Source organism: Spea bombifrons, chromosome 12, assembly GCF_027358695.1.
Source record: "Spea bombifrons isolate aSpeBom1 chromosome 12, aSpeBom1.2.pri, whole genome shotgun sequence".
Taxonomy (NCBI): Eukaryota; Metazoa; Chordata; class Amphibia; order Anura; family Pelobatidae; genus Spea; species Spea bombifrons.
The window spans coordinates 29,319,593-29,332,151 of NC_071098.1; the positions used below are offsets into that span (position 1 = coordinate 29,319,593).

At 42.9% G+C, this 12,559-nt stretch overlaps 1 protein-coding gene across 1 annotated transcript in view; it reads left to right on the plus strand.

Moving 5' to 3' along the window:
- Positions 1-1,705: 1,705 nt before the first annotated feature.
- LOC128470390 (protein PFC0760c-like) overlaps positions 1,706-12,559 on the plus strand; it is a 58,727-nt gene continuing 47,873 nt past the window's right edge. Inside the window, exons 1-6 of the mRNA XM_053452268.1 lie at positions 1,706-2,720; positions 7,515-7,588; positions 7,888-7,956; positions 8,404-8,458; positions 10,067-10,103; positions 10,444-10,606. Of these exons, the coding sequence (XP_053308243.1) occupies positions 1,916-2,720; positions 7,515-7,588; positions 7,888-7,956; positions 8,404-8,458; positions 10,067-10,103; positions 10,444-10,480 (1,077 nt within the window). The 5' untranslated portion in view covers positions 1,706-1,915 and the 3' untranslated portion in view covers positions 10,481-10,606. The remainder of the gene's footprint in view (positions 2,721-7,514; positions 7,589-7,887; positions 7,957-8,403; positions 8,459-10,066; positions 10,104-10,443; positions 10,607-12,559) is intronic.

Consider the following 12,559-nt stretch of genomic DNA (forward strand, 5'->3'; position numbering starts at 1 on the left):
CTCTGACTGTTTGAGATGTTATTATGGTTCAACTCTGAAATACTGGGCAAGGATGTTCTTACATTAAATATAAAACAATTACATGGAATATACCTGTAAATCCATAAATCAGAGAGTAACACAGTCTTCTACGCACAGAAATACAATTTCACCAACTAAATCTGGTTACTTATTGTCCCAGAAGGTAGGCTGGAATCCCGGACAATGCCCCGGTGCCATCGTAAGGATCAGTGCGGGTGCACAGGGTACTCTCACAGCATATCCCATAATAACACGACGAATGAACACGCGTTAATTCAATAATTTCAATAAATTCAATAAAGAGACCGTGTTAGAGGAGATGGAGCGGCTCGATTCTCTCTCTTCTGGAATTCACCTACAAGAGGCTTCCACTCCTCACAACTTGGGCTCAGAGCACGCGCGTCTAAGTTGCCCTCCAGTAACGTGTTTAGGTAAACCTGCTGTTATAACCCCCCCTCTTTAAAGTTTAATAAATGACTTGCCTTATTTTCTCTTCGTGTTTTTTCTCTTCCGCCAAGACTGAGAAATCTTCTAGCAACTTAGGGTGGAGGCCGGAAGAATTTTATCATGATTACACATACGGTATAACTAGTGCTGACACGCACCTATATAACAACAACGTATGGACGCCATGTCCCTGGGGCATCATACCTAATGTTATGAATGACGTCTGGTCGTCACAACATTGTCAAAAACACAGATGAAAATATTGTACTTTTATTACTTTAACTTTTTTTTTTTTTAATAAATCTAATTTTTATTATTTTTTTTTCCAATCATTTTTGCATACCGGACAAAGAAATCCGTATTACAGGATTTCCATACAATATTTTCTAAATCGTTATTATTAGTAGTATTTTTATTACTATTATTAGTATATTTATTATAAATCAAGATCATTGACTTTTATATGCTTAATTTGTTAGTTAGGATATAAGGCACTTTTCTTTTAATTTGATCCTGATTACAGGTTGCAACTGATAAATGATTTCGATTAAACTAATTTAAATAATATATTATTTTCTGGCGAGGAGGGTCTTCGACGGGGCAGACCATCGACTGTGGTCCGGTAGCGCAGCGACACAAAGCGCATCCCTTCGAATTATGCCCCCAAATGCCATTGTTTCTGCCTTCTTTAAGGTGTTTGAAACATCCCCGGCGACTCGATTCTAGAGCAATCTCCGCCAGCTAAATATAACTTATAAACTAAATATGCTTTTCAAAGTCACTCTGACAGGGGGGGGGGTTTAACCATCTGAGTGCGAATGGAATAGTTTGCCTGGCCGTTCTCTTTGAAAAGTAAACAAAGAGTTAAAAAAAATAATAATTGCGGGGCCAGATTACAAAAGATGATATAAAATTATGGCACTCTTGTTACAATCAAACACACCGGTAAGGGCTGATAAGGCCTAATTATAGCACCCGTCGTAGATCCTCAGTGCGCCGTTGAGGGCCGTCTTCGGTGACCTTCTGTATACAGCGTAACACAAATATGGTCATGAAGAGGGATACATGCCATCACCGCTTTCTATATCGGAGGCACGGCGGGGCTGGAAAAAGAGTGCCGCTCTCTGTGATTGGGTAAAAGGCAGAAGACAGACGTTTTTTGCATCTGTTGCAGTCAATCTTCCGAACTCCTCGGAATCAGTCTGGTGTTCACAAGCCTCTTCTGTTCTTCAGTTTTGGTTCCCGTGCTGATGACTTGACCGCTCTCATCTCTAAAAACCCTCTTCATTGGACTGTTTAATTGGCAATGCAGACGAGTTCTCCACGCTGAGAAGTGTCCCGGCGTAACCTGCTGCCCACATTTCTCCAATTGTTTTGTCGTCTTTTGAAGGCCTGTGAAATCCAAGGAGACACTTTTTGGTGAAAGCCGCGTGAAATTTCTCCTGAAATGGCCTCACAGAGAGTGTGGCTGTTTTGCCTGCTTGTTACATTTATCTGCTCCTTCCAAGGGAATCTCATTCCCGGTGTACAAGGACAAGCCCATGGGGCGGCGGAGGACGATGAAGATGAGGGAAAACATCCTACTCAGGTAGAGAGGGATGATGAAGAGGACAACGATGATGATAACAACGACAAAGATGATGTGAAAGATGATGATGATGACGACGACAATAAGGATGATGATGATGACGACAATAATGACAAAGATGATGATGATGATGATGAGGATGACGACGACGACGACGACGACAATAAGGATGATGATGATGACGACGACGATAATGACAAAGATGATGATGATGATGAGGATGATGATGACGACGATGACGAGGATGATGACGATAATGACAAAGATGATGATGACGATGATGACGAGGATGATGATGATGACGATAATGACAAAGATGATGACGATAATGACAAAGATGATGATGACGACGATGATGATGACGACGACGACGATGATGACGACGACGACGATGATGACGACGACAATGAAGATGACGACGATGATGATAAAGATGATAAAGAGGACGACGACGATGATAAAGATGATGACGACGATGACGACGATGATGAGGAAGATGATGATGATGATGACGACGACGACGACAGCCCAATTGTAAAGAAACATGAAGATGATGAAGATGACAATGATGGTGATGAGGACGATGGTGATGACAATGATGATGAAGATGACAACAAAGTTGTAAAGGAACAGGAAGAAGATGATGATGATGACGATGATGAAGGTAACTAAAACTAAAGTATTTCGTACTTTGTTAAAGATGTAGGGATCAGATCTCTCAATTGTAATTATTTAAACTAGTGGAAAAAAAGTATTTCTACATTCAAAAGAAAAAAGCCCAATGTGTCAGTGAATGCGAATTAGCAGCAGAGCTCCCCTGCGCTGCATCCCGACAGGCTTGATTTAACACCTGGCTTTCAGCATGAACAAGACACCTAAACGTTTGGCCTTGAGCATTTGCACCTCTGTCTTCTGCGCTTGATTAATCGATATGCCAAAGCAATGGGACATTGATGTCAACTGGACTGATGTTCTACTGGATTGAACTGGTTTATCAATTGCAACAAACGATGGGAAAGTACAAACTATGGTTTAAATGGTTCTGAAACGCGGGTGACGGTGTGTTTAGAGATCCTTTAACGGAATTAACGCTACCTTTGTTCTTTGTGACCCCAGATGGAGTTTGCCAGATTAAACTAACCGAATTCACATGTAGCCCAGCTAATAAACACAGCTAATCCCAAATACATTTGCTTCCACTAGCATCAGCTTCCCTTGAAGAAATAGTTTTTTATGATTCCATTCTATAACTGCCCCTCTAAAGAGCTTTGATCTTCAGTCTTTGCCGAAGCAAAAATACTCATATAAAAATCCCAAAACCTAATAATCCTTAATTTACTCAATTTTATATATAACACTAAGGCATCGATCTCCCATAGATATAAAAGGCAAAGTGTGAAATCAGGAACAGCTAACATTTCCTGGCCAATTCTATTCATCGCTTTTTAATCCATCTTTAGGTTTTTTTGGTTTATTGTAACATAAATCTTAACAAAATAGTTTAAAAATAATCTGTAAAGACAAGATTGTACTCATACAAGAGCTGCTTAAAACACTTGGCTTGTAACAAATGTTGCATTATAGAATTACATTATTTCACCCAAAACAAACAAACAAACACTGGTTTCTATGTAGCCTTTGAGAACAATACTGAGGGGAACCGGGTAAAATTGAATGAATTACGGTTTCCGGGCATGTTTTAGATCTACTAATCTATGATTGGATCAGTTTATTGTAATAAAGGCCTGCCTAGTTTTTCATGTGTTTAACCTGTAGATTAGACGGTTTAATTACTCATATTAAAGAGGACACATTTTAAACTGATAACTTTTGTATGCATCCCATGTAACTTAGAATCCTGTTTTGATGGCTTCATAAACAATCATCACAGGCACTTTAAACGCTAAAGAAGTTTAAGTTTTCAGCAGTAGGTTTTGCAAGCGTAAACCCGAGCGGATCGTCAGCGGTTCTGTTATTTGGGGAGCCCGCGGGTGGAAGCCGTCAGAAAGTACGGTGGAATGAATGTCTGGTGCCCATGCCTCCTTTTAAACAGAATAGCTTATGAAGCAGTCCTTAAGACACTTGTATTAGAACTGCTGGTTACATAGACTCAGGTGACCCTGGTACAAGAGATCGTCAACAGGTGTCCATCTAGCGGTTGTCAAACTACATCTCCCATAATGCACTATGGAAGCTGTAGTTATGCAACAGCTGCAGACTGGCTACTTATGTGCATATATTAATGGGCCTCTCCAACTCTCATCACTCCCATTCCAATAGCTCACAGTTACTGGGGTCCAGCCTTCTAAGCACCACTTAGAGAGCACGATACAGAATTCTGATCTAAAAAACCTAGTGATTGGGGTTAGAGCCGAGTTCTGTCGAGTTCTGTTGAGGGTCTACAGATAAAAGCATGAGAATGGATGTAATATTCCAAAACAGATTTAAAGAATAAAAGAGTGAGTTTCTGACAAAATAATGTTATATATTCTCCAAAAAGTGCCATATTTGGTTTAAATCATTATCCCATTTCAGCAATCGGCAAATGTAAACGACCTCTGTAAATCAGACCTCTCCCCGGTCCTAACAAAAGTTTGGGGTTTATAACTAACCTGTCCGGCTCTGTGTTCATCTTCTAGTTCTGTATGGGGTAAAAGGCACAGCGGGGCCTGCTAGCCAGGTCTCAGGAACACATGGGGTTAACCCGGGTGTACCGCGTGTTCTGCGTATCTTAACGTGTTGATATAACCACAGCTCTGTGCAGCTGCCTCGGCAAATCTCACTGACTGTTTTAATAAATGCTTCACTACGCAACATATTGTCAAGCATTTTCATTGCCTTGTCTGCGCATGGTCTGCCTGAGTGTGCTGTGAGTACGCATTTCTTCTGCATGTTAAACCAATTTACACCAATTTATCATGTGGTAAAAGGGACATCATCATCAATTCCAGCACGGAGGCACATTTCTCGTGATAACACCTTGGTTTGTACCCATTTCCTGGTGTTTTTACCCCATTGCCAGGTTCTCGGGGTCACTCAGATTTACTCTCTCATATCACATTCAGAATACCATCGCCTCCTGGGCCGTAATAAAAGCCATTTGTTTGCCTCCATTAGTGAGTCTCTACAATACAGTCTTTGCCATGGGATTGATATCAAATCTCAGGGTCAGCTCAGGGACTTCCCGGGTATACAAGTTCACGACCCTGTCTTGCGTATGAAGCTCCCTGTCCTCGGCATGAAGCTCCGCTCCCCGTGTATAGAGCTCCCTCTCCTCCGCATGACGCTCCGCTCCCCGTGTATGAAGCTCCCTGTCCTCGGCATGAAGCTCCGCTCCCCGTGTATAGAGCTCCCTCTCCTCCGCATGACGCTCCGCTCCCCGTGTATGAAGCTCCCTGTCCTCGGTATGAAGCTCCGCTCCCTGTGTATAGAGCTCCCTCTCCTTGGCATGAAGCTCCGCTCCCTGTGTATGAAGCTCCGCTCCCCGTGTATGATGCTCCCTCTCCTTGGCATGACGCTCCACTCTCTGTGTATGGTGCTCCCCGTCTTGTGTATGAAGCTTCATGTCCTCTGTATGACGCTCCACTCCATGTGCAGGAATCTCCTTTTCCCATGACTTCACTATGCGTTATGAGTTGGCCCTGGATAATGTATAGTTGGTTGGGGAGTTTTCACACTTATAAAATGATGTTTCTGTCGCCTATCTATGCGAGTAGAGCAGTAGGGGTGCAGACAGAGTTCTAGTTGAATTGTCTCCAGTGGATCTGTCATCAGAGAGAACGTTTCAGAGTCCAGACACCAGCACTTAGAGAGCAGATTAGAAAAAGGCCTGCTTACAATCCAGGATTGTAACAACTTGTAGCCCCCTCTCAATTTTAGGATAATAATATCACATCCCAAAAAAGTGCTTGCAATGACTGCAGCGTGCAGCGTGCATGCGTCCACCCGCCAGCTCTCTGTGCAGAAGATCAACTGGAGTCACAGAGAATCATGTGATCACAGCGATCACCAATCACAGCGATCACCAATCACAGCGATACCCAATCACAGCGACCATGCGCATTCATGTTCCAAAAAAAGCCTTTATGATATAAAAGTATCCTCGGTCATAAAGTGGATTTTCCAACATAAGCCCCCGTGTTACCCGTATTTCAGCTCCTTTAAAAATATCTAAAAATTCAAAGGTTTGGGGTCACTGAGCTGTTTTTATGGAAACACGGACATTTCTGGCTGTAATATAATCGCAAAAGGGTTTTCTAACCATCAACTAGCCTTTAAACTTAAACTTGATCAGCGAACACAACGTGCCATTGGAACACAGGAGTGATGGGAATGATAAAGAGCCATTGGAACACAGGAGTGATGGGAGTGATAAAGGGCCATTGGAACACAGGAGTGATGGGAGTGATAAAGGGCCATTGGAACACAGGAGTGATGGGAGTGATAAAGGGCCACTGGAACACAGGAGTGATGGGAGTGATAAAGGGCCATTGGAACACAGGAGTGATGGGAGTGATAAAGGGCCATTGGAACACAGGAGTGATGGGAGTGATAAAGGGCCATTGGGACACAGGAGTGATGGGAGTGATAAAGGGCCATTGGAACACAGGAGTGATGGGAGTGATAAAGGGCCATTGGGACACAGGAGTGATGGGAGTGATAAAGGGCAATTGGAACACAGGAGTGATGGGAGTGATAAAGGGCCATTGGGACACAGGAGTGATGGGAGTGATAAAGGGCTTCTGTACGCCTATGAAGAGATTCCAGCTACAATAGTCATTTACAACATTAACCCCGTCTGCGCTGGATTTCTGATCCATTTTATGTTATTTAAATAGACAAAATGAGCTTTTTACTCAAACTTTTGAAAGGTAGTGTATTTACACAATTTGAATTATGAAAACAATATACTTTCATAAAACATAAAACAAATATGTGATGTAAATTGTTACTATAAAACTTTGTTAGCAAATGGGAAGTATGTTTATCCACTTGAAAAATATATAGCAACTACTCAATTCAAACTTGGCTTTGTAAGTAAGGTATGAACGTGTAATCGCTAGAAAAAAAAGGCTGCATTTATCATGGGAATGGCCAAAAACATTTCTAAAGGGAAATAATAAGCAAGTAAACATGTCTATTACATGCATGTCCAACAAGGACTCTCAATGACATCTAAAAGCCCTACAAACCTTGTCATTTCCTCAAATGTAAAATATTCTAAGAAGATTAACAAGCCCAGAAAAAGAGATATTGTAGAATCAGGTTCCCTCTGATCTGTGATTAAAATAAAAACCTGGACAATGCGAGGTGGAGAACAAATCCCATGACTTGCAGCCTAAGGAGTGATGGAAACGCTGGAGAGAAGTAACTGGCTTAGTAACAACACGTCAACATATCTGAGCGTGTTGTATGGAATTCTCAACATATTGTCCCCTTTTGTTTTTCTGTGTATAAGATGAGGACGAGGATGATGATGATGATGAAGAATACACAGAAGGCTCCCTCTGCCAATACTGCTCCTTCTGCAAGGTAATGGCCTCTTATTGCTGCGTCTTGATCCTTACCTGGGCAAGGAGAATAATACTGGTTTCTATTCTGCTTTGAGCACCTCGTAAAGAGCAAGCATTGCGTAAGACGTGACGAGCAAAGAGCCGATGTTATCTGGGCTGGTCAGCAAAAAACATGGCCGATGTGGTCACCCTAGCTATGAGGCATGGGGTCATTTATAGGCACCTCTCAAACTCTTAGGGGAGTGAAGGACGATTGGCATGTAGACCTTCGCGTGTTGATGTCATTGTATTTAATGAAATCCTTTTCTCTTTGTTCAGTACTGCGGCGAGTGTGAGAAGTGTCCTTGTGACGAGAAGGATACGAGCGAGCATTGCAAAAACTGTGATGTGAGTATGGCTGGAACTCAATCGTATGACATCACTTCAGAGAAGCGCTTGGCGGTGGGGGCACATCTCACTGATGGCTTCAGCTTTAAGGGGAGGACATCCATTGGCGTCCTGTCCACCAAAGTTATTTGGTCTACAGCACATGAAACCTCTGGGATACACCTTCGGGAGGTTTTAGGGAGATGATAGTTGGGGTACTTCCTTCAATGACAATGTATATAGGAGTGAAACTTAGCCTGAGAAATGCTGCTATAGAACACTCATCTTCACCTAGAAGCCAAGGGGCTCTGTAGGTTCTATCTTGTTACAATGTAACAGTCTTTTCCCACATTATGATTCTTTGTGGTATGATGTCACCTGCATAATCAAATGGGATGATGTGATTCTGATGTCATCAAAAATAACCGAGGGTTCTACATGAATAAGATTGCCTTTCTCTCTCCGCAGCACTGCCAGTTCTGCTATATCTGTCCGGTACTCTGTGAGACAGCCTGCAAACCAGGTAAGAAGGTGACGGTGGTCAGCAGTACATTGCGCCGGTTCATTCTTAGCACCCAACGGCAGAGCGAGGTCTCTCTATTACATTCGCCAGCATGAAGCTGGGACATTTCTGCCCTGCCTGTTGACCCCGACCCCACTTGAGATATTACTCAGGACAACCGACAAGCACCGCCAATGCTGGGCTTCCAAAAATCTCATGCATGAGTTCATGGTGGCTCCGAAGTCTGTGAGATTAATGGGTAATACTTTAACTTGTTTAAAGAGGGAGGGACCTTTCTACTTTAAACCTTGTTTTGTGTTTATAATCCCCCCTGAGACTAGTTTCGGTTTAGTCTAGCTCCTGAATTGCTCTTTTTAAGACAGTTTCCATTGTTCTGCAAACTGTGAATTCACATGTGACGTTCAGGAGTGAGTTGGATTGTCTGGTTAGATAGAATAAACATGAAACATTATGCGGAGCCGCTAAACCCATCCGCTTCTCTGCGTCAGCAGCCCTGCCTCTCAAACAGGTGCTAATGTATAGACAGAGCTCAACCACATCCATCTGTAACCCAGCCGCTAGCATAAGAGTTCAAATACTGTAACCCCTGCAGATAACATACAAGTATGTCATAAACAAGTAAATAAGCAGAATTTCACCCAAACGTCTGCTTGGGATACCCAGACTGGGAGAAGCAGGGTTAACGTTAGGGATCCTTGGAATTAATAGGCAGCATGGCTATCCTTTTAAAGAGAAACCGTGTTTGACTTAGTGATGCCACTCCTCCTCCCTCTAGTGGCGTTTAATTGAATTAACACATTGTACCTCATTACCAGCCACAGGGGGAAACAAATATACTTTTCATATCAGCTACCAGAATACTGATAGGGGTCCCACCTACTGAGGGGGAATTATGATATCGAAAAGGATTTGCTTATCTACAGGGATAAGCTTTCTGAGAATAGTAAAGGTAGACTTGCTGAATCTAGCACAGGGAACAGGGAGGTATCGGCTTCCAGACGTCCAATGGAATGTTCAGAAAACGCAACGTATCCATTAAGATTCACCTCGCGGCAGACAGCCAATCAGGATCCAGTTAGGAGCCCTTAATCAACCGAGGTCAAGACAGGTGGTTCTGGGTCCTGGAGAAAGGAGCCGGTAACGTCTAAAGTACAAGCTGCTTCCCCAGGATCCCAAAGATATTTTAAATGTTTACCGGCGCATTTCACCCAGCTTCTGCCTACTTCCCAAGCCTTGAAAGTCGGAGGTCAGCTCCACCCACACAGCTAGCCCCACCCCTTTCTTATTGCCGCTCCCACTTTCTGCATCCTGTGAAGGAGAGGCGGAATTCCAGGCAGCCAGCCCCAGGAAGTTACGCCTATCAGCGCCTCCTGCTTTTGTCACATGACAATTAGGCATTCCCCGAAAAATGATGAATGAAGCAAAACTTCTGATAATTCAGAAATTATTATTATTATTAGAAAGGGTATTTTTGGAATGTTGTTTCTATTTTGCATTTAGTTCTAGTAGGAGAAAGAACTCATTCACAGAAAGACAACAGTAAAAGTGCCAAACACGCAACCAGTACTTATCACGATTATGTCTGATGTTACTCTCTCTCTTCTACAGGGAGCTACATAGATGAAATCTCCGGGTCTCTGTATCAGTAAGTGATCAAAGTTTTCATGTCATGTCACAAAAAGATTAAAATGTATTTATCTATAAAAAGTGATCTTGGTTCTTAGGTTCAAGATGGTCTTATCACTATAGCAACGGAACAGCACTTTGTTGATATTTAGGTGATAGGACCCTTTTTAAACTTTACATCACAATTACATTTTACACATAACCCAAATTGCATTAAAAGCATTAACTTATATATTTAAGAAGTAAAAAATAACCTTACGCACAGAAGTACATTTCACTAACGGGTGCACATAGGGTGGTTCGTCTCATACATACTGCATATTTACGGCAGCTTCACGGAAGTCTCTCTCTGTCCGCAGGACTGTTTCCAAGCTATTTGAAGAGAATCAAAACTAAAGGTTTCTCTGCCTCCCTACATCACGAAGCGGCGCATGGAACCTGAAATGAAGCCGGAAACATTTGTATCACAAACTGACATTTCTCCTACACAATCATAGATGGATCACGTGGGTAGATGGACCTATGACAATGGCTTTGCCTCAGACGTCCATTCAGTCTTTTCCTTGGCACACATGGGTGGCGGCGGATGCTGGTGTTTGGTGGGGTCCTAACCAATCACACCCACGTGCTCACCACACACTTGGCGGACTCTTTGGAAAGCCAGCCAGATACCCACACAATGGTTCCTCAACCACAGTTAGTTTCTTCTACTTTCGCTGCTCCTTTACTCGCTCTATAATGTGACAGGCCACCACCTTATTGGCCGTTATCACTGATGGGTCTACAGTAGGGCGTTATTCATCAGAACACTTGGTCCTAAGAGCTCTCCGACCTTAAACACCAAATTACGGAAGATATCGAGTAACTGAAACCGCTACAAAGTCGGCGGAGGATGAGAGAGGCCGTTTCTCCGCGTCCCCCCAAGGAGCCGACCTATACAGTAGAACCGGGTGGCCAGAAGGTAACTCTCCTATTGTTGTGAAACTACAACTTTCCCGATGCTTGTCAAAGGGTCCTAAACAAAAAGGCATCCCTAAGAACCCCAGAAGATGTGGTTTCAGAACGGCTGGAAAGTCATATTAATCTCACTAACCCGGCAACTGTGTGCGCTGTGAACCAAACGCTAACTCAATAACCAGCGGGTCAACCTAGTAAATGAAACATTATTCATTCTATGCCTTTCCTAGTAATACATGCGGGGGAATAACGTTCAAATCGATCAGTCCACCCTACGTTAATAATTATTACATTACGCTGTGGAGCACGATGTAAAACAATAAATAACAAGAATCATTACAAAAATATTTCATGTTTTAAACCGGAATTTGCAGAATTATTTATTTATTTTATGTGACGCGTTCAGACTCTCTACGAGTGCCTTAATAAACGTAATTCTGGTCTGTTCTGTGTGTTCGGATTTTCTCTATGGGAGGCAGGGTGGTCCAGGAAGGTAGACGTTTCTATAGAAAAAGGGGTTGCTTGACTTAAAGAACTGCCTGAAAGTAGAAGAAGCATGGTTTTTTGTATAAAGAGTCATCGATACATGGTTGCTGTACCTGCAGAGATGACCGAACAGTAATAATTGAATAACGTGGATCTGGTTGCGTATGGCCACTGAGAACTTTCTACCTTGGGGGTAAAAGCCTTCACCATCGATGTTACGACAGATGAAACATCTCTCTCTTAAACTCAACTCAATGTATTTTCTAAGAAGTGGAACCAACTCAGCTGGTTAACGCGGCGGAGGAATAGGAGATCATGCTGTGACTTTTGGGTGTGCATTAAGGTTGGTACGAATCAGGGGTGGACTGGGGATTAAAACCGGACAGTTTCAGGCCAGGGGCTGATAAATGGCCGTATGTACTAGTGGTATATTTAGCTGACCACCAGCCCACCCCGCATCTGCGCGGTTTGCCCGACGACCAGTCCAGACCCCCTAATAATACTACAGAACTACGACAACAAAACAGATGGTGTTCAAAAACAAACAAACTGCAACTTGAAACCCCTCACTGGAAAAGTTTCACAGTTCTGATCATCTTAACATCTCTTCTCTCCACTTTTATTTATTAGAACCCAAGTTCTAGAATAATCAGAGAAACGCGAGCCTACGAATGGTATATGAGTTGTTTTCTTTTTACACTTTACAAAGTACTTTCCTTTCACTCAGGAGAACCCAGGTGTCCAAATGATAGGACCGGGCTGCGATTTATTCTACAAGAGAACACATGAATGGCGCTTAACTAAGAAACAGATTGGGGAGGAGGAGAAATTGCGGGACGAAGCCTTAGAAAAGCAGGAACAGACAGCGGACAAAGTACCGGGGCCCGCATTTCTGCATTGTTCTCGCAAGTGAAAAAAAGTTATGTTCCCTATCGGTTTGCATGCAACATCCCAGTGATTATTTCAGGCCACTGAACTTGACACACGGGTAACGGGAGACACAAGAGCACAGAGACAATGCGGGCAGAATCC